Here is a 19880-nt window from a genome sequence, read left to right on the forward strand (position 1 = left end):
TCTTTAAGGCTTTTACAGACAAAAACATGGCTGTGCCATGGGCTCCCCCGTGTCACCTATTGTAGCCAACCTTTACATGGAGGAAGTGGAAAGGAAGGCTCTTGGCTCTTTCAAAGGAAGAGTACCCAGTCACTGGTACAGATATGTGGACGACACCTGGGTCAAAATCAAGACACAAGAAGTGGAATCCTTCACTGTGCACATTAACGCTGTGGATAAAAACATCAGGTTCACCAGGGAAGACACAAAGGACAACTGTTTGCCTTTCCTGGACTGCGCTGTGCACATTGAAGAGAACGGCAAATTCAACATCGAAGTTTACCGGAAGCCCACACACACGGACCAGTACCTCCTCTTTGACTCCCATCACCCTTTGGAACACAAACTTGGAGTAATTAGGACCCTACACCACCGGGCAGAACATGTTCCCTCTAAGCCTGAAGGAAAAAAGAAGGAACACACACATGTAAAGGAAGCACTCAAAACGTGCGGCTATCCTAAATGGGCGTTTTTAAAGTCAGCAAAGAGGCACAGAAAAGAAGATCAGACACCAGCGAGGGAGGATAAGAAGGACAGACGCAACAACATTGTCATCCCCTATGTAGCCGGTGTATCAGAGAAACTCAGGAGAGTTTTCTCCAAGCATGACATCCCGGTGCATTTCAGACCCAGCAACACGCTCAGACAAAAACTGGTTCACCCGAAAGACAAAACGCCAAAACACAGACTTAACAATGTGGTGTATGCTGTACAGTGCAGCGAGGACTGCCCAGACCTCTACATTGGAGAGACCAAACAGCCACTTCACAAGCGCATGGCACAACACAGAAGAGCCACCTCCACAGGACAAGACTCAGCAGTCCATCTGCATCTTAAGGATAAAGGTCACTCTTTCGAGGATGCCAATGTTCACATTTTGGACAGAGAGGACAGATGGTTTGAAAGAGGAGTGAAAGAAGCCATCTATGTCCACTGTGAGCGACCATCTTTGAACAGAGGCGGGGGTTTACGACACCAACTCTCTGCCATCTATAATCCAGTTTTGAGATCCCTTCCCAGACGCCTTAACGCCCACTCACATCCTGGGCCATCTGACCTCAGGAATTCGCATGATAAGGTGGGGCCAGGTTTCACAATGAACTCACCCGAAACTCTGGCTGATTGGGACCCACACCCAGTTTCACACCTTGGCTCAGGCGATTAGAGGATCATCAGGGGGTCCTTTTGTCCCTCTGTGGGGGGATACTCCCACTAGGTTTATATCTGGGACTCTCCACCATTTGACCTTAGAACTGAAGAAGCTTCTCGGATGAGAAGTGAAACGTCTTCAAGCAACTTAAAGAAGTCCAGACGCTTTTCTTTGCAAGCTCCTTTGACTACGATGACCTGGATGACTGAGAACCTTCACAGACAATATCCCATCACCCTTTAATGGCTGTGGGGTAACAAGAATCCACTACTGACAATAACATAGCGTGTGTACCAACTCACCAGTCAAAATAAAACGCTTCACAATGCACCAGTTTGTAAATCATTCTTCACAAGGACCAGACTGGGCTTATTAACTTAAGCAATTTAGTTTCAAATATAAACAGCAACAAAAAAAAAGACACATCAGAACAAGCATCATTTTTTCTACAAGTTTTAATATACAAATGAAACCAAATGTATTTTGGAATCAGTTTCTGTACATTCATCTGACAAAATAAAAAATAAAAAAAATCCCAAAGAGAACACCATAAAGGTGTTACACAAGAAAACGACAACTGAACAATCTGGCAAAAAGGGAAAACTGAGAACATTAATAAAGGACTGAATGGGTCTTCAGCAAGTCATCGAACGTTACACATGCCAGCGTGTGCGCCCTTAAACTTTTTTTGCGAGGTGTATTCATGTTAAATTCATAAAGTTATCTATTAACCAGGACTTGAAACTCATTTTGCAGGACAAACCCAGGCAGGATAACAGCACAGGCCAGTGAAGCAATTTGATATGAAAGCAATGGCAATTTTGCACTTAATTCCTTTCCTACTGTGTTTCAAACAAGAACATCTGTTTATTTTTCACAAAGAAAAGAAAAAAAATTGGCCGATATATCAGATTAGCAGACTTTTTTCAAATGAAGTATTGGTCGGGCTCTACAGAGAGTCACAGACACACACTGTTATACACACTTTAACTTAATTAGAGAAGTGGGTGACTGCCGGGTCTGTCTGTAACTGGGAGGGAGAGGCACAGTCCTGTGGTTTCAAATCATATTTTTTTATAATGAAATTCAGTAAGAAAACTCCTGTCTATTAAATACCACACCGACTCTTCTTACATTTTGCCTAAAGTAAATCTCATCTAATAAAACTTTGATACAAAAGAAGGCAACATCAGGGACAACCTGGATAAGAAAAAAAACACACAACTGAGATCTGAGCTGAACTGAACTGTCAGTCGGATAATACACGAAATGTCTACCGGATGCCAGCAAGCTGAATTCAAACTACAAAAGCTTAAAAGAAACCAAAGATCAAAGCAAGGGGGATCCTAATAGAACTTTAAAAAAAAATATTTTTTTAAATATATCACTTTGCAAACTAAGTTTTACCACTGTTATGCTTTCACACATTATCTGCTTGGGCATACTACATAGAAAATTGAATTTTAATATTTCTTTATAAAATAGTTATCAGTATAAAAACAAACAGTAAAAAGTCTTGGATTGATTTGTGTGTCTAGATATGCTTTTATGTTTTTCTGCCCTTTATTTTTAACTAGCCAATTCTTTTATATTCACTAATAGGACCCCCAGGTAGTCAAAGGTTTACATTTTCAAGTTAATGCATAAAATAAAAGAATCTGCTTTAAAAGAAATATTTTCAGTTCACGCTGAAATGACCGTTGCTCAGTATGAGCAGTGATTTTTAATGGCTACAGGAATGTGATGTGCTCAACCGCTCAGCTGCTTTCCTAGTCTATTATCCAGGTTCTGATGTCGGTAAAGGTTAAGTACAAGATCTCGGATTTCATCTCGCTTCCTTCGCACCTGCTGCCGTGAAAACCATTGTTCTAGGTGTAGTGGGAGGTCAAAGTGCACCACGGGGTCCTGAAAGCAGAAGCAGAATTAATTATGCTGTCCTTGAACGCATTTTTAGCTAAACTAAATGTGACGTTTAAAAAAGTGCTTTACCTTCAAAAAGCACTCAACGTATTGTAGCAGGTAGAGGCCACAGTCGCTGCTGTTATCCTGAAGGGGGACGTGGCAGTGTGAGCTTTTCATCTGATCAGGACCAAAGTCCCTCGGTGACCCACGACGCACCTCCCATTCTGACTGCAAGTATCTGGCAGACAAATATGTGTCATTAAAATAAAAATACAATAAAATTTCACACAGACCCATACCCATGCATACCCAGCTTCAGAATTGAGGGTTTAAGGTGTCATACTTACTCCCGCAACAGTTTGAAGACTCGTTCATGAAGAGAAAGTTTAAGGGAATCCATGATAAGAATACACGGCCTACAGAGAGGACAGACAGCTGCAAGTCAGTGTTCACTTTTACATCAAGCTTTCATTTGTGAAGTCTTTTTGTTCGGATGTGTTTAAATATCCAGAGACAAGGGGAGAAACACATAAACTTCCAAAACACACAAAGACCATTGCCTCTTTTCCGCAAGTGCCTACTTGGCTCAGCTCAGCTGTTAGGGGTTTTACATTAAGTTGTAGTGCCTTTTTAACCACTGTTGTAAATGCATAAATTCCTGCACCATCTCATAGCATAAGAGCCATATCCCTATTATTTAACTGTGTTGTTTATTATTCTGGATTGAACACTGTACTATTTTTACTCTTTATCATGCTGCTGTAGCACAAAAATTTCCCTTGTGGGATCAAAAAGTATCCAACCATCTACCTGGTAGCAGGTATTTATTAGTACCTGCTCAGCCGGGGCTCCAAACAAGCCGAGTCGCTCCAAAGATGTGACATCATACTGCATGCCACCGATTGGTCGGTCAAAGGCATCACTCGATGACTCATGAGACCAACTCCTTCACAAAAATCTAAACTACCATTTTTGAAGCCCAGCAACAAGGGAAACCAACACAGTGAGCGGCATGTTGAACTGAACTCAACGGGTTAAATCAGCTAGTGGTGGCTGACCAGTAACTGTCGACGATGCTTATGACTTCATTAGACGTATGTTGGAAGCAGCTTTCTGCTTAAACATATGCGCCTAATACATTTTGGATAGAAGTCATGTCAAGCTACACAAAGCAGATGAGCCTGGCAGGAAGTCACACACAGCCACAATTTAGAGCATTGGGCTGCTTTTCCTAATAAAACACCCCATCTAGACCCACCCTACTAAACCATTATCAGTGCATGAACATAAATGGTGTTAAGAGGTCAGAAAACAGATGATCAGAGGACAACAGGAGTTTCTTTTTAGAATATGGACTAAAAAGGTGTAAAAACTCACCTTTTGCAAACTGTCTTCTTTTGCCACGTCAGCTCTGTACAACTCTACAAAGACAAAAATAGACTGAGCTGGTTTGCCGGAACAAACAGACACTTTTAAATATTCTTATATGTAACTGAATTATATCTTACTACTGGATTAGGTGGTGAATCTTTGGTGAATTCTTCCTGGGTATTTTCTAAAAGACACGAAACGACACACAATGATTACCTTCACCTTTCTGTCGTCACTGGTATAAACACCACATATAAACACCAAAGACAAAGAAGGCATGAGTCAAAAATACCTGTCTCTGTGTCTATATTGTCACTGGGCATATGTGATTTCCCCACATCATCATTAAAGCTTTTACTTCCTTGCGCATCATCTTGACTCTCAGACTCCTCCGTCACGTCGCTGCTCTTTCCTGTCCAGCCCTCGATTTTAGGCTCACCCAGTCCGGGAAAGCAAATGACAACTAAATACCAGTGAGCTCTAAATGGAGAGAGTCATGTGATGTGTTTAACAGCTTTACTGAAAATTAAAAAGAGAAGAAAACTGTGCAAATAACACCTCCTGTGCTGAACTTACTCCTGATTGACAGGTACAAACAAGAAGTCCTTTTTGAAGATGTCGACGTGTCGTGTCCATGTCTTCACGCGTTGGTGCCGCCTCTGTCTCTGACAGCTGAATACAAACAAAAATAAAAACAATAAAAACATTTTTGGAGTCGTGCCTGTAACATGAATCTTGATTACAGGACATATCAGGTCTAAATACATTAAACATGCAATCTATTAAGCATTGCATTTTGGTCTTTGAAGCTTAGATGGTGTAGATGTGGACATCTACACTAATGACCAATGCATCCAACTCAAAAGGTACTGCAGGTTATAATACTGTTTAAGGAGGATGTAGTGTATCTTAAACGGCTGGCAGTTATTGTGCTATCTTGTTAAATCCAGTAAAGCGTAAGAAGGTAAGAACACTTTTTAAGTGAAGACATTTCACACAATCAGTACACCCCAAAGCAGACTGCAAACTCTATCAGGGTTACTTACGAGTCGCTGTTGCCACCTTCACTGGCATTGTCCCGCCGCGTCAGCTGCTTGTAGAAGAAGCTGCTGAAAATGTGGGAGCGCTCGACCACTGAAGCAGATGCGTTCTGGAGGAGGTATCTGGTTTTAAAAACACAAAAATCAAAAACGATCAATTTAGAAGCATCTCTATCCCAAGACTCAGAATCAGTTAATGCCTTTTGTTTAATAAATAAAAAAAATTAAAGTTCATACTTGAGGTAAAAATCAATGATAACATCGTTAAGGTATTTCCCACTGTCAAGGCACTGCAGGTCCTCCATTGTAACAGTGATTCCTCCTTTCATTGGCGGAGGAGGAAACTGGATCAACCTAAGTAAGGAAGCAGGAGATAAGAATGAGCTGTTATTTAGATCATCAGAACTTTTAGGTTATACATATTATTCAAAGTGTTTTTATGAGGATGCACTGATCTCATAAGTCAGATTAGTATTACGATAAATGGGGACCTCATAGTAGTATTAACACCCCAAATAATTTGCAGTTTGTTTATTCATTCACTTTTGTGATTGATTAGTGATTAATCTAAGAATTAAGCTAGTCCAGTCAAAATATTCCCTGCTCTCCTATTGTCGTTCATAAATATAATCCCAATAAGTTCCTCGCAGTGTGTTACAGCTTGAACATTTTAATCATTTTGCCTCTGGACATCACCACAGTGGATCTGAAATTAAGCAATCACAATGTGATCAAAGTGGAGGCTTAAAATTTATTCGAGGAGCTCAATAAAATATTATTTTAGCAATTTAGGATATCACAACATAGCACAATTTTCAAAGGCTCAGAATTAACTAAGAATTATACAGTCAATTGGCATCCCCAGAGGTTCCTCCTTTGAGAAGCTCTGACAGCATTTACTGCAGCTGTGTTCAGCTGTTTGTTTGTGGAGCTCTCTGCTTTCACCAAGTGGAAAATAAGCTTGGGCTGAGATCAGTAGACTGACTTGGCCACTTCAGAACTTTCTGTTCCTTGTTTTCAGGTAGTTTTAGCTTTGTGTTTGGGGTCATTATCCTCTTTAATAAAGGTCATCCAGGTTTCCGGATTTTGACTGCATCCAAGTAGTAAAGCATTTTGCAAAGAATTCATGCTGCTACTTCTATCAGCAGTCACATCATCAATCAGCAACAAGGACCCAGTTCCACTCGCAGCCATACATTTCCATGCCATCAGATTGTCTCTACTGTGTTTGACAGATGATGTGGTATGCTTCAGATCACGAGCCCTTCCTTTTGTTCTTCATACTCTTCTCTTCCCATCACTCTGGTTCACGCTCATCTGGACTTAATCTTTCTGCAGAATCCTACTCCACAGCTGGACCAGATGTTTTTTAGATGTTTCTTAGCAAAGTCTAACCAGTTTGTTCTGTTCTTGACCAATACTAGCTGTTTGAATCTTGCTGTAGCCCCTCTGTATTTACTGTCACAAAGGCATCTTTTGATTATAGCCCTTGATGGTGATACAGCTACTTCTTTATAAATATTCCCGAATTTGCTAGATGTGTTGTGAAAGGGTTTTCCTCACCTATGAGAGCTTTACGATCATCCACTTAACCTGTTTTTCATGGTCAACCATGAGTTTTTGGTTTTCCTCAAAAAATAACAAGTAGCAGGCCACAACTATCCACAAAACTGCTCCAACCTCCCTGAATTAACACCTACATCAGCCCATTGAAGACTCCATTCATAGTACACCAAAGTAATGAACAGATAAACAGTTAAATAACACAAAAGTTCCTGGTTTTCCACTATTTATACTGGGTCCACAGTTTAAAAATATAAAAAAACATTTCTATGAATTAATCAACTCAAATTATAAAATCTATTATAATAATAGGACAGTCTGTATAAGGAACTACCCAAACTTTTCCTGTAACTTTTTACCATTTAGTCTCACTTGTCCGGGCAACTTAAAATCAAAGTACCTGACATACACCTTTAATCACAGCTTAATTGCTGTAGTTCAAATCCTCTGTGTTGGTGTAAAGAAGCAGAAATTATAAAATTTGTGCCACTGTCCAAATACTTAAGGACCTGTCTGTACAAATATTTTAAATATACTGGTGGTCTGTATGAACAGATCTCAAACCTCCACTGATGAATCTCATAAGCATCTTAGCTTAGGCTACTTGCCTGTGAGCCAGACCCTGATGTTTATATTTAGTCCAGCTGGAGCCTGGTTTACACAGTGACACAGAGTAGGATCCTCTGGTTCTACGATGGCACATTGTATACACAGGAGTCGGTTCCTCTTTCTCCTTCTGTGGAGGGAAATGCACATCACAGACCAGTGGCTGTCAGGTGATTGTGAAGTGGGCACAAGCTAAATGTGCAGGCTTGCAAGCTGAGTACCAGTAAAGAAAAAACGGTTCGAGGGGGGGGGGGGATATACTCTTACTGAACCACCCAGTAGACACTTACATCAGAGGGACATTCAACCCTTTGTTCTTCCTGATCAGGCTTTGGTTTGAGCAAAGGTGCTTCTGTGTCTGGCTCTGGTGCAATCTCTGTCTCTAAAACTGAGTCTGTCTTTTGTGCTGTAGGCTTTTTGTCTTCTTCAGGTTCTGTGTCCGTGTTTGTCACACCCAGCATGGAGAGCAGGAAAGAGTCTAGTCCAGTTCTTCTAATCAGCTCTATGCTATCATCCAGAGAAAGAACAGGAGACAGAACGTCTCCCAACTCACTAAATCTGTCTGTACTGTGCCTTAAATTGGTTTGTTCATTTGCCAGAGTCTTGAGACAGGCAATGTCCAGGCGAGAGCGCAATAAAGCTCCCTCCATTCCCTCCAGAGGTTCTCTCAGAGTCAGCAGGATGAAAGGGCTGGCTTTCCCTATTAAAACAGAGCGCAATATGAAATAATGCTGAATGCTGGCACTATATAACAGAAACCTTCAGCATTTTTAAGTTTAAATGACCAAAACCCTGAACTTGTCATCCAGCAGTCTCACCAGTGTTCACAGCTCCATCTTTTTTGGCCGACAGCAGGCAGAGGTCCTGCTGTACCGAAGCGGCAGCAGTTTCTGACACACAAAATAGCAGCACAGCAGCAGGTGTGGGCTCATCATCACCCTTAAAGTGCAGCTGTCGTTCTTCCAGTTCCTGTCGCTCCCAAACACTGTACCTCCTCAGCTCCAAACGCTCAAAGGTCAACTTCACCTCCAGCTCCTCACTGGTGTCTGAACACAAGATGCGGTCGTAAGGACAATACATTTTTACAAACAGCTTTACACTTTATTCTTGTTTCTGGTATTTTACAATGTTTGTCTTGTTAAATTGACAAACAGCTTGTATATTTTGCGCAAGTATTTTTAAAGTATAAGGTAACAATTTTGTTCTTGCCTTTTATAAATCTTTTTCTAGCTAAGTAATACTTTTGCTTTTAATGCTTTGGAAAATAATGTTCAACCACTCTTCTTTAATAGAAACAAGGGTTACGCACGCAAAGGCAGGCTAAAATGTCATTAAATGAACCCATAAATTGACTGAGTTTTACAGATTCAGAGGTGAAAGTCTACTGGGATCTTGAGGGTTTGACGCATTAGCACAAAGAAGCTAAGCGAAATAAGTGAAAAGCTAGGAGAGGATACTGTGCCAAAACAAAATGAGGTGACTTGTTTTTGTGTCAAAGCTTATACAACCCTGCCCAAAGGCACAAAAAATGATCAGAAAAGCTGATGGAGAGAGGTTCTCTTTAAAAGTTATTAGGAAAAGGAATTACTTAAGATCAAAACATATTTACAATATTACCTTTGAGTGGGATGGTGATTTCTTCCTCCTCTATCTGTGAACAGAGAGAAAGATGCATTAGATTTTCAAATTCTGTGCATGCTTACGGCAAAAAGCCCATCTTTGCATTTTATTAGGGTTACCGCGATGGGTCCATTTGCTTTTCCATGATAAACTCCGCAGTGCAGACCACAGAAGGGCAACTCCATGCAGGAATAGTCTATATTGAAACTGGGAGCTGAAGTCACTGGAAGAGTAGTGTCGTGCACAACAAACACCTGCAAAACACAAACAGACACACACATGCAAAGTTTACAGGAAATAGAGCAGGCTGCGCAGCCGCACAACGATGCAAACAGATTAATACACGGTAATGTCAGGATAATAACAGACTACAAAGATAACTAGTGGCATGATTAAAGGGCAGCATGCAGAGGCTATATAAAATTGTTGCTTTGGCACCATCTGGTGGTGGTTAAAAGAATGACATGGCAGTTTGCAGGTATTCCGCTGTCTATTGAAAAATAGTATATCGAGATATTTGTCTTGATATGTTGCTCAAATGAGAAAGAAAGAGAAGACGCAGGATGTCACCTGGTGGTCTATTCTGCAGGAGTTTGTTCAACCTTTTTGTGGCACTAAATGAAACTGATCTGTGATATTGTGCTACAGCTAAAGAACACACACACACACACACACAAATATTCTTACTCACTGCATGCACTGCAAAGCTATTTAAAGCTGAATTCAGTGACTCTTCCTGCCAAAATTTGATGCATGTGTTAAATGCATTGACTATAAACCATTGTTAATGTACCAGGTTTGAAACTCGATGTTCTCCTTATAATGCCATGATCTTACTATGGTGGCAGTTTTTGAAAGCAGCTGTAGAGTGATCTTAGTTCACGTGACTGTGAAATCGATAACATAATGGTTTAGAAAAGAACAAGTTCTTCCTTTTATTGTATCCAGACATCCACGTGCATGGCTCCTCTCTCCCTTCATGTCATTGGGTCAGATACAAGACTAAGTGGCTGCAGCACAGGCAAAGTATTGTCTTTTAATTAGCAGTTGGTGACTTGGACACCCTGGGGTGAAGTAAAACCTTAGGCCCCCGGATCATGTCTGTAAAACACCCTTTGTGATGTCATGTTAATCTGGGCATTAGCTCAGCTCAGTTTAGAGGCATGTGCGAGGCTGTTGTCTGCACAATATAAAAAAGGAAAAGAACATATAAGGGGATTATAAAAACTGAGATCACATATGAAATGTGTTTGTGCTGGACTGAACACACTCTACTAACCTGCATGTCAGCAGTGTGTTGCTGTTTGGCCTCAGCTTCCTGTGGCGACTGACCCTTTATTACTGCGTCTTCCACAGCGACCAGTGTGCGGACTTGGCTGCAGCCCCGAGAAACGTCTCCACCCTCCTCATCGTCACTGGACAGCACAACTGAAACACAACCATTAAGACAACATGAGGCCAGAGTGAACCTTTTCTTTGGAATTCTCTAAAAGTACAAAACGCTTGAGGACACATAAGCCCCTATCTGATACTGTATAATGGAAATGTAATGGGCTTTAAAGCCACAGTGAGGACAGTAGTAATCCAGGAAAAGGCACGTGGGTAAGCTAAACAGTGAAAACATTGTAGCTGCTAATTGTATTTTCACGTGCTCCCGGATGGCCCCTTTTCCTGCGTCAGTCTTCAGTGTGTTCATGTGCCTCATAAACATAGAAAGAACATGGATGCTACAGAGAAGTTGTATTTTAATGTTTAAGGCATTAAAATAACAGCTTGTTAACTTGATAAATAAGTAAGTCCTCAGGGTAGCTGACATCTTTGACATTTTTAGTAACTTTTCAAACTAATTTTGGTGAATGTATGCAAAAAGCAACTAATGGTTACAACCTAATAACATCCTGCTTCACACTCAAAAGAATCAGCTGAACTGGTTCAGGCATCAGACTACTAGGGTGCCTCCTAGTAGGGATGGACCCCAAAACCTGGTTTTGAATGAACCCTGGGAAAAAAATTATTAAAAACTGGAGAATCAATAAGCACCAAAATGATCAGTACTGCTTTCAGCCGTGGAGAAATAAAAAAGAAAGAAATTACATGTATTTATTGCTACATAAACAAAGTTATCATTTACATTTTATCTGACCACCATTACTGATTAAGAGATTAGTTTAAGATGCATTTAACTAGTCCAACAGATAGCGCCCTCTGTGTCACACATACGCACACACAAATCCTGGTCTTTGTGAAGAGGGCTGAGAGAATTAAACGCTCAAAAGTATAGCTGTACTTTGTTAGAGTGAAACGGTTCGTCACCACAAATGCAGGTCTTTTAATCTGTTAAAACAATCAGCAAAAGCCTATTTCTCCATCACATGCTGTAAATAGGCAGTAGCTTTCTCTCTCATAATCGGGAATATTGGTTGTGCAACTTTTCTGACTAAGAGCCGCTTATAACATGTATGACTTAGTAACACACTTTATTTTGATGACCGCTATTTCAAGGTGAGTCAATTTCAAAGTCACTGAGCAGATGCAGCACAATTAATTACTGAAGTTTTGTTTAAATGAGGCCCTCACACACACACACAAACGCACACACACACACACACACACACACACACACACACACACACACACACACACACACACACACACACATAACAAAAGAGCAGACTGGTATTCATTTGCCAGGTTCTGGCCTGCTCAGACACACTCAGCAGTGGACTGAAGCCACACGTTTGTTGGGTGTACTCACTGGGCTCAGAGGGACTGATCTGATTCCCGTTGTCCTGTGTGGATGATAGGCTTTGTCTTGGGCTGCCAGTAAAATCTTCCCGTTCCAAATCAGGGTTGATGACTGGGACAAGAACTTCTGTTCCATCGTCTTCACCCACCGTGAACTGCACTATGCAATGCTCCAAGCTCTCCAAATCGCCATCCTCTCTACTGTCCTCGTGACAAATGGGTGCAGAGAATGCTCCTCCATCTCTTCCATCTTCTTCTGTGAGCTGAAGAACGCTCTCGCGGTTGCGTTTGGGGCTCTCCATTCCATTGCATTGGGACGCCGAATCCCTTCTTTTCCTCTTCTATCACACAACATAAAGTATAATGTATCACTTCTGCTGTTTACTGAGCACACAGCATAAACTGAAAGATCACAGAGCCATTTTTAGAATACAGTAAAACAAAATAAATTTTTAATCTCACTTTTTAGACACGAAATAACAACTGCTGAGTCTTAAAGATGTTGGTAGGCAGGTTACTCGTTTCCCAGCTTTTGTTCTAATCTAGTTAACTGTAGCACTAAATTCACTAAAACGATACAGGGGTGGAATTCATGCAGTAACTCTTAGGCTCAGGTCACAGCATGCTAACATGTACTGGGAAGTAAGATGTGCCCCGTCACTTTATCTCCTGAAAAAGTTCCTTATATCACTGAATCTCTTAAATTCAAAGAGGAAGTGAGCTTCTGTCTCAACCTAATCTGTCCAACAGTCACATTTTCTATTGGTTTGCCAACACTTTTTCTCTTGTCACCTGCCAGTTCTTGATCACTGAGCCTGCAGTTGGTTAGGATGCGTCTCTACTTTTTATCTCTAACTTTAGAGCCAGAATCTCCCCACACATGATCTCAATTTTTATGGCCAGGAAGTATGCCAATCAACTTTGGCTTTCAGTTTCTGTTTTTCCAGTGTTTCAGACTCTGACTGCTTGCGTGGAAAGGACTCAAAGCCTTATTCAAAGCACAAGGCTGACAAGAAAATTTGCTACCGTGTTTGCATAGTCTGGTGCACACCTGCTGAGCTCTCCGGCGATTGGTTAAGTTTAATCAAGGTTGATTGTTCCTGGTTTCATTTTGAGTTTTAAAAGTGGTACTCACCAGACTAGGCTGTGCATCTTTTTCTGAATCAGTCCACCTGTCTTTGATGTCACAGGACACTATATCCTCAGCAGGCTCCCAGCTCAAAGACAACCCACAGTCTGCATGACAAACACATAAAGTTAAAATACACTCATACACCACTGACAACCTATGAATGGAATTCCCTGTCCTCAAAGCAGGTCAAAAACAGGACAACGATTACTAAACTTTAAACACTGATAAGTAAACAGAGTAACATGTGATGTCCTTTGCTCTATATAACTTTTGTTTTTTTAAAGCTACTCTGGAAATAAGACCAGCGGTGGATGGAACGGTAATGTCTCGAGTACACGATTTATTCACAGTTAAATCCAACATTGTCTTTATGACAACAAAGTCAGTCACAAAAGAGCGCCAGCAGCATTAAACCAACAACTGCATCAACTCTTCATGTTTACCCACCTACAACTTCAGCAAATCTGTCATCTTCTGTGTTGTCCTTGCCTATTATCACCTCCTCGATATCTTTGCTTTCTTCTTTGTCCTCTTGGTTGTCAACATTTTGTGGTCTTCTTCTAAGGCTCAACCTGTGGAGAAAAAAAACGGGAAAAGATGTTCTGATTATGCTGTACAGTTTATTCCTATTTTCAGCAAACTGTTAAAAATTGGGCGTTTCCATTCAGGTCTGGGTTGGAAAAAAAAAAAGTATGCTGGCTTTAGTGTAAAGTGTGTTGTATGTAAATATGTTTCCCCAATTAAAATGAGCTACTGCAGATTCTACAAGCCTCTAAAGATGTAAAATTAATGAAAGTGGCCAGAAAGACATACACTTTTTAACTTACTTTCCCCCCCTTCGTCTTATTGGGTTGGTCGGTGTTTACCAGAACTTACTGCTCGTAAGGATATTTGAGAGAGACTGACTGCTTCATCTAACTAATAGTCCTTCACATTACTTCTTTTACAATGCTATCCCACCTTTGGGAGGTTGGAGTGACAGTCCTCTGGTTGCGCTTGGGTGTCACACTCTTGCTCCTGTTATTCTTGGCTTCCCTCTGACTGGATCTAGTGTCTCTGTAGGTCGGTGTTTCCTCTCTACACTGACCGCTCTCCCTCTGCCTGCTTGGCATTTGTCCTCTGTTCTTCGCACTATGAGTCTTTTTTGTCCTTTCCATATACTCCATGCCGAATTTTGTCTTCAGGACATCTGTCAGGATCAGAAGAGGCTTCCTCCTGTGGGAGAAAGCAGAGAATCGTTGATTCACAACCTTCCTCGAGCGACGTCTTCTCCGCATATTGTTCCCATCAAGCCCACTGAGGTATTCAGGTTTAAAACTCATCTATCTCTGCACGTGAGACTTTATGTGTGCCAGCTGATCAACAGGGTGCGGTCTACTGGTGTAGATAAGTCACATGTGCAGAAATGATAAGCTTGGCTTTGAGTCATGGTGTTTGCAATGTTTCCTTTATGGACCGCAACTCTGACCACTGTGCAAAATTTATAAAATATATACAGAAAAGGCAAATATGCCTGTGTGGCCCAAACAGGCATTTTAATGGTCGTATACTAACTGTGCAGCACCTGTCTTAAAGAACAATGACCACCTCCATCTATTTAATTTATCAGCACTCTTTACCCTTCTTCTCCCATTTCTGTTGCTCCTGCAAGTGCTCTGCAGAGAAATGATATTACTCTAATTTTGAAGAAATACTGCAGAGACACTTTTTTATTTTTGTTGTCCTGGAGTAATGAAGGTTAGATTAAGAGAGACCTTGGAGAACTTCATTATTAATTGTGAGCGCCCCATTTCGTGAATGCTTAAGACTGCAAAAAATTGTATTTTTTTGTGTAGACAACAGCACATATTTATGAGTTTTAAATCATAAGCAGATATTTTAGTCCGCAGTTTAAAAAAGTCAAATCATCACACGACACTTCTTGCCTCCTTACCTGTCCATGTCCAGTGCGATCATAGCTGCATGGCTGTGATCAAACTTCGTGGATCCGTTTTTATGCGGTGACTTGCGATTTCTGAATTTGCAATCTGCAAACGCAGTCCAGGAAACCTTTCAAAGAGGAGGCAGACACTGTTAGTTATAAGAATAACCCAGAATAACCATGTTAGCATAAAGATAATGCTGTACCTGTCTTTCTAATTTTCCATACTCTGATGAAAGACATGTCATGGGAATTCTGAGTGGATTTTCCATCTAAAATTAATATGGTTATTAGTGACCATGCTTGTATGAAACACACTGCAATGCAATAAACAAAAGCGCAAGATTTCTTTCACACAACTAAGGAAATATGCTAAGCTTGTTGCATGCAGTTGCAACTGTCAGATCAGCTGCTGTTAAAGCGGTGTGTATAAACTAGCGTCTATAATCCCAGTTCAAATACAATGATGGGTAGCAGTCAAAGCTCCCTAACCCATGAATTGTTGGACTAGTCAGCTAACACCTATTTAAAAATGTTGACTCTCGGGCAAAAAGACCTGCATTGTCCACTTTCAGCTGTTTCTCAAGAAGCATCTGTTGCTTCTCGTTTTGTCATTGTAAACTAAATCTAGACTTCTGTTAGGAGAACTTAGCATTGTGGTATCTTAAGAGGTGTTATTTTTGCTAGTTTTCTGATATTTTACAAACACCAGCAATGAATAAGTTCACCGAAGACATAATCAGCAGCTTCAGTGGGAGTCAAAGTAACTCTTAGTTACAATCCTTCCAACAGCTTTTAAGCGTTGATTATGCAAGGAAATCCACTAAGTACAGCTCCCTATCCTCAATCAGTCAGGTCTCCAGCCCTTACTAGGAAGAGAGTGGGCTCACTGATTATCAGACTCACAAGAGCAAACATGTGAGAAAGTAAAAGAATCCCAATTTGCAACGTGCTTGTGATCAGCAAAGGATATGAATGCAGCAATGAAGCCATCAGCACCACAGGATTGGGCCAAGAGGAAATACAATTAAAACGGCACACTCACACAAGCTCACAAGAATGAATGGATGAAATGGAAAGTGGGTATTTCATAAAACATAGGTGATATATATATACCAGGTTATCCTTGCCCACTGTAAATGGAATAGTTAAGGCTCTCCTTTGCTCCATCATGGTCCACGGGTAAGGCACAGCAACAAGACTGCAAGAAGCAAACAAACAGACAAATGTGAAAAAAGCCATATAGTGTGCCATCATTATTATTATTATTATCATCATGAAGAACAGTAGCATGTAAAATGGCCTGCATGTGAATGTGAAAATGGTATAAATCTAACAAACAACAAGTTTTGTTGGAAGAAAAACTCCAACTGAGTGGCTCAGTCAAATAACTTCCAAAAGATGGACATGCTAACAGATTCCTGCCAAATGTTAATAAAATTTAGACAAATGTGATAAAACAGAGAGAAATGTGCGTAATGGGAAGACTAATGACTTCCTAAAACAGGAAATACTTGCTGACATATAGTTTTATGACCTATAGTTAGCTGTGAGACAAATATTAACACAGGAATACAACATAACTGCTTCCTCTTGGGATATGTTTTCTGAACATTGAAACAAAACACATTTTCCAGTTTTTATGGAATATTTTATGAACAAAAATGACTGAGCCTGATTTAATGAAACGTGACATAACACTGTGTTTTTTTATTTGCTCAGGCAAAAACATCAGTACTTCATGACTTGTTGTGGTCACGCACACATGGTTAAATAAACAGCAGTTAATCAGCTTGTGTTTAAAAAAAAGAAAAAAGAAAAGAAAAATGAGGGGGAACATGGCAAACCACACATTCAGCTAAACACTCAAACATTATTAAAACTGAATAATAACCCCAGAACATTACCACAATAAGCTTTCTTTAAAAAAAACAAATTGAGTAATACATTCATTCCCCGGACACTTTATTAGATACACTTTGTTACTATCAGGTTGGACCCCCACGTCAGAACTGTATTAATTCTCCATGGCATAGATTCAACAAGTTGCTGGAAATATTCCTCAGAGATTTTGGTCCACATTGACATAAAAGCCTCACACAGTTGCTGCAAATTTAATAACTTCGCATCCACATCCCACAGGTGGTCTATCGACTGAGATCTGATAAACTCATTGTCAAGTTCAAGAAACCAGCTGGAGAAGATTTGACCTGTGTGACATGGTGCGCTTTCCTGCTAGAACCAAACCTGAGATGATGTTTACACTCTGGTCATAAAGGGATGGACGTGGCGAGCAATTCTCAGGTAGGCTGTGATGTTTAAACGGTGCTCAGTTGGTACTAAAGGACCTTAAGTGTGCAAGAAAATATCCCCACACTATTACACTTCCACCACATGCTTTCATGTTGTTTACCTTAAATTATAATACTACTAACAAAATGTTGCAGCAGAAACCAGACCAGAATCGGACAATAGAGATTGGATGATTCTGGTGAGCCTGTGCACAATGTGGCCTCAGTTTCCTGTGCTTAACTGCCACTCCGCTGTAGTCTTCTGCTGCACCTTTGTTCCTTATTCTGATGCTCAGAGTTTGAACAGGTCCTCTTGGCCATATCTACATGTGGAAATGCCTCAAATTGATGCCATGTAATTGGCTGTATTTGTTTTGAGTTGAACGGGTGTACCTAATAAAATGGTCAATGGGCATATATCATTATGCATCTGACGTAAATGTCTCTCAGAGTGTGTCAGACTGCAGAATATTGCAGATACATTGCCCACGTTGTTATCCTGGCCAGCGTATCACAAAAGTATGAGTATTTTCAAGGTATTTCCAGGGTTTGAAGTCAGTTAACTGACTTCAAACCCTGGAAAAAGTATTATTCAGTAAATAAACCCTCTCCAAAAGGAAACTACATCACATGTTGCTGTAAAAGGGGAAAAAGGCACTTGGCAGACCACACGAATTGCTGCCAAACATGATCAAAAGAAAATGTACTTCCTATATGTTTAAACTCACATGCATTTCCTATTTTGCATCAACCACCATCGACAGATCTTATGAAGTTAAATGAATTATAAATCAGTTTCTTTGTGGACTCTCATAAGGCAAAATGATGAAATGCAAACTCAGAAATATATATAAAACTCGGTGTTGTGACTGTAACAGTACCGACTTGCAGCTAACCATAAGCGACCGACACTGCCAGTTCAGCAAGCAACACTCCAGCTTTCTTTTGTAATTGAAGCTGATGTTTAGCGCACATGCTGCTCCCAATCCTAACAGCCAACCTTTATTATGGTTGTAACACGGCACATTGTAACCTCGGAGGTCACCGTGCAGACCTCGTGTTTATTTATGTTTATTTTCTCTGCCTGAACACACCAGAAAGATGAAATCTGATTAGCTCTCGGCTACAGCTAGCAGCGTTAAAGCTATGGCTTACCCATGATGCTAGAAACACGCAGGAAAGCTAAAGCTTACCCCAGGCCACAGCCGCTCGTAAGTGCAACGCACAGTATCAGGAAACTGGAAACCTACTTTCCCACGGACGTGTACACCTGCACCTTACAGTCACAGAAGGCACACATTTTTCACAGTCCGATAGTGTACTCAACGGGCGCTGCAATATTCCTTAGGAACATCCGGTGAAACCCGGAAGTGCATCCAGAGCAAAACAAGAGCGTGAAGAGCAGTTTGTTCCCAGGCGGTGTTGTAGCGCCGGTGTTCTGAGCGGGCTGAGACCAGGGCTGGGCTGGCCATCGGGCATACCGGGCATTTGCCCGGTGGGGCGCTCGTGATTTTTCGTTTTTATGGGCCGATGGGGGTTTATTTCTTTTTTTTAAGGATATAAATGAATGGTGGTGGATTGGCCAGTTGGTCATGATCGAATCTGGGCTTGACCAGTTACAGCAGAGGAGGTCGAACCTTAAAGTTGAGGTGAAAAGTAACGGGATTTCATAACTACTTCAGCTAGAAAGTTACTAATTCAATCATGAAACTGATCAATGATCAGCTGATCGGCTTTTCTCTCTGCGCCAGAAAGAGGGAACCAGCAGATGTAGCGCTAAACAACAGCAGCACGTTTAAGCTTGATCAGCTGTCGGTAGAATTTATTTAATGTTAATTTCTAGTATCAGCTGATGTTTGTTGGAGCCACAGCTGTATAGCTGCTGGCCATGATATCGGTTTGGATATGTGGTGAGAGGGAAACATGAAGATGAAACCAGGAGATGTCCTTACTGAATCATCAGAGCTGAACAGGTGATGGAGAAACAGGTCTACCTTTTAGGTGACATGAATGAGTTGAAGGGAAGAAATGAACTGTTTCTGAGAGACAAATAACACCAGGATCCATACTTTTCTTTCTTATTCTCATTTAAAATGTCTAGCTTTTAATAAATATTTATCTGAATCTTACAACCAAAGTTTTCATCTGATGTAAAATGTGTAGAAATACATTATTGTATTCAGTAAATATTAAGTATACTATATTAAATAGTAATATCTAGTATATACCCTAGTAAGTTATAGTATTCTTTCCTTTGGGAAGGTACCATCTGTGCAGTCTGCAATTCTGTTGAAGAAAGATTTTGAATCTATTTGATTACAGGAGAAAAATAATAGATTTCTGTACATTTGTTTGATACGTGCATTAAATTAAAATCAGTTTTGTCAATTAAGCATCTTGAAACAGAGGGTGGGGGAGTGGTTCGCTATTTTTTTTTCTTTTCTTTTTTGCTGGGAGTTGGCAACCCTGTTAGTTAGGTATATGTAATTATAAATTAGGT

The 19880-nt window shown here is 40.6% G+C and overlaps 1 protein-coding gene across 4 annotated transcripts; it reads right to left on the reverse strand.

Annotated features, from left to right (window-relative positions):
* Nucleotides 1–2123: 2123 nt before the first annotated feature.
* On the reverse strand, nt 2124–18762 carry senp7 (SUMO specific peptidase 7). Of its 4 annotated transcripts, none has more exons than XM_040005788.1 (23): nt 18631–18762; nt 16206–16290; nt 15296–15361; nt 15102–15217; nt 14129–14383; nt 13616–13740; nt 13172–13272; nt 12047–12377; nt 10571–10719; nt 9411–9545; nt 9289–9322; nt 8490–8717; nt 7962–8371; nt 7674–7801; nt 5740–5856; nt 5509–5625; nt 5039–5134; nt 4755–4942; nt 4600–4646; nt 4469–4512; nt 3439–3507; nt 3179–3329; nt 2124–3094 (listed from the first exon to the last, which is right to left on the reverse strand). In XM_040005788.1, the coding sequence occupies exons 1-23, from the start codon at nt 18678–18680 to the stop codon at nt 2939–2941; spliced, it is 3198 nt and encodes a 1065-aa protein (XP_039861722.1). In that variant the 5' UTR covers nt 18681–18762; the 3' UTR covers nt 2124–2938. The 4 variants fall into 4 exon arrangements, with proteins under 4 accessions (XP_039861722.1, XP_039861724.1, XP_039861723.1 ...); XM_040005790.1 differs by having other exon boundaries at nt 18574–18749; XM_040005789.1 differs by lacking the exon at nt 15296–15361.
* Between the last annotated feature and the right edge of the window lie 1118 nt (nt 18763–19880).

Source organism: Simochromis diagramma, unplaced genomic scaffold (assembly GCF_900408965.1).
Source record: "Simochromis diagramma unplaced genomic scaffold, fSimDia1.1 OVJJ01000501.1, whole genome shotgun sequence".
NCBI lineage: Eukaryota > Metazoa > Chordata > Actinopteri > Cichliformes > Cichlidae > Simochromis > Simochromis diagramma.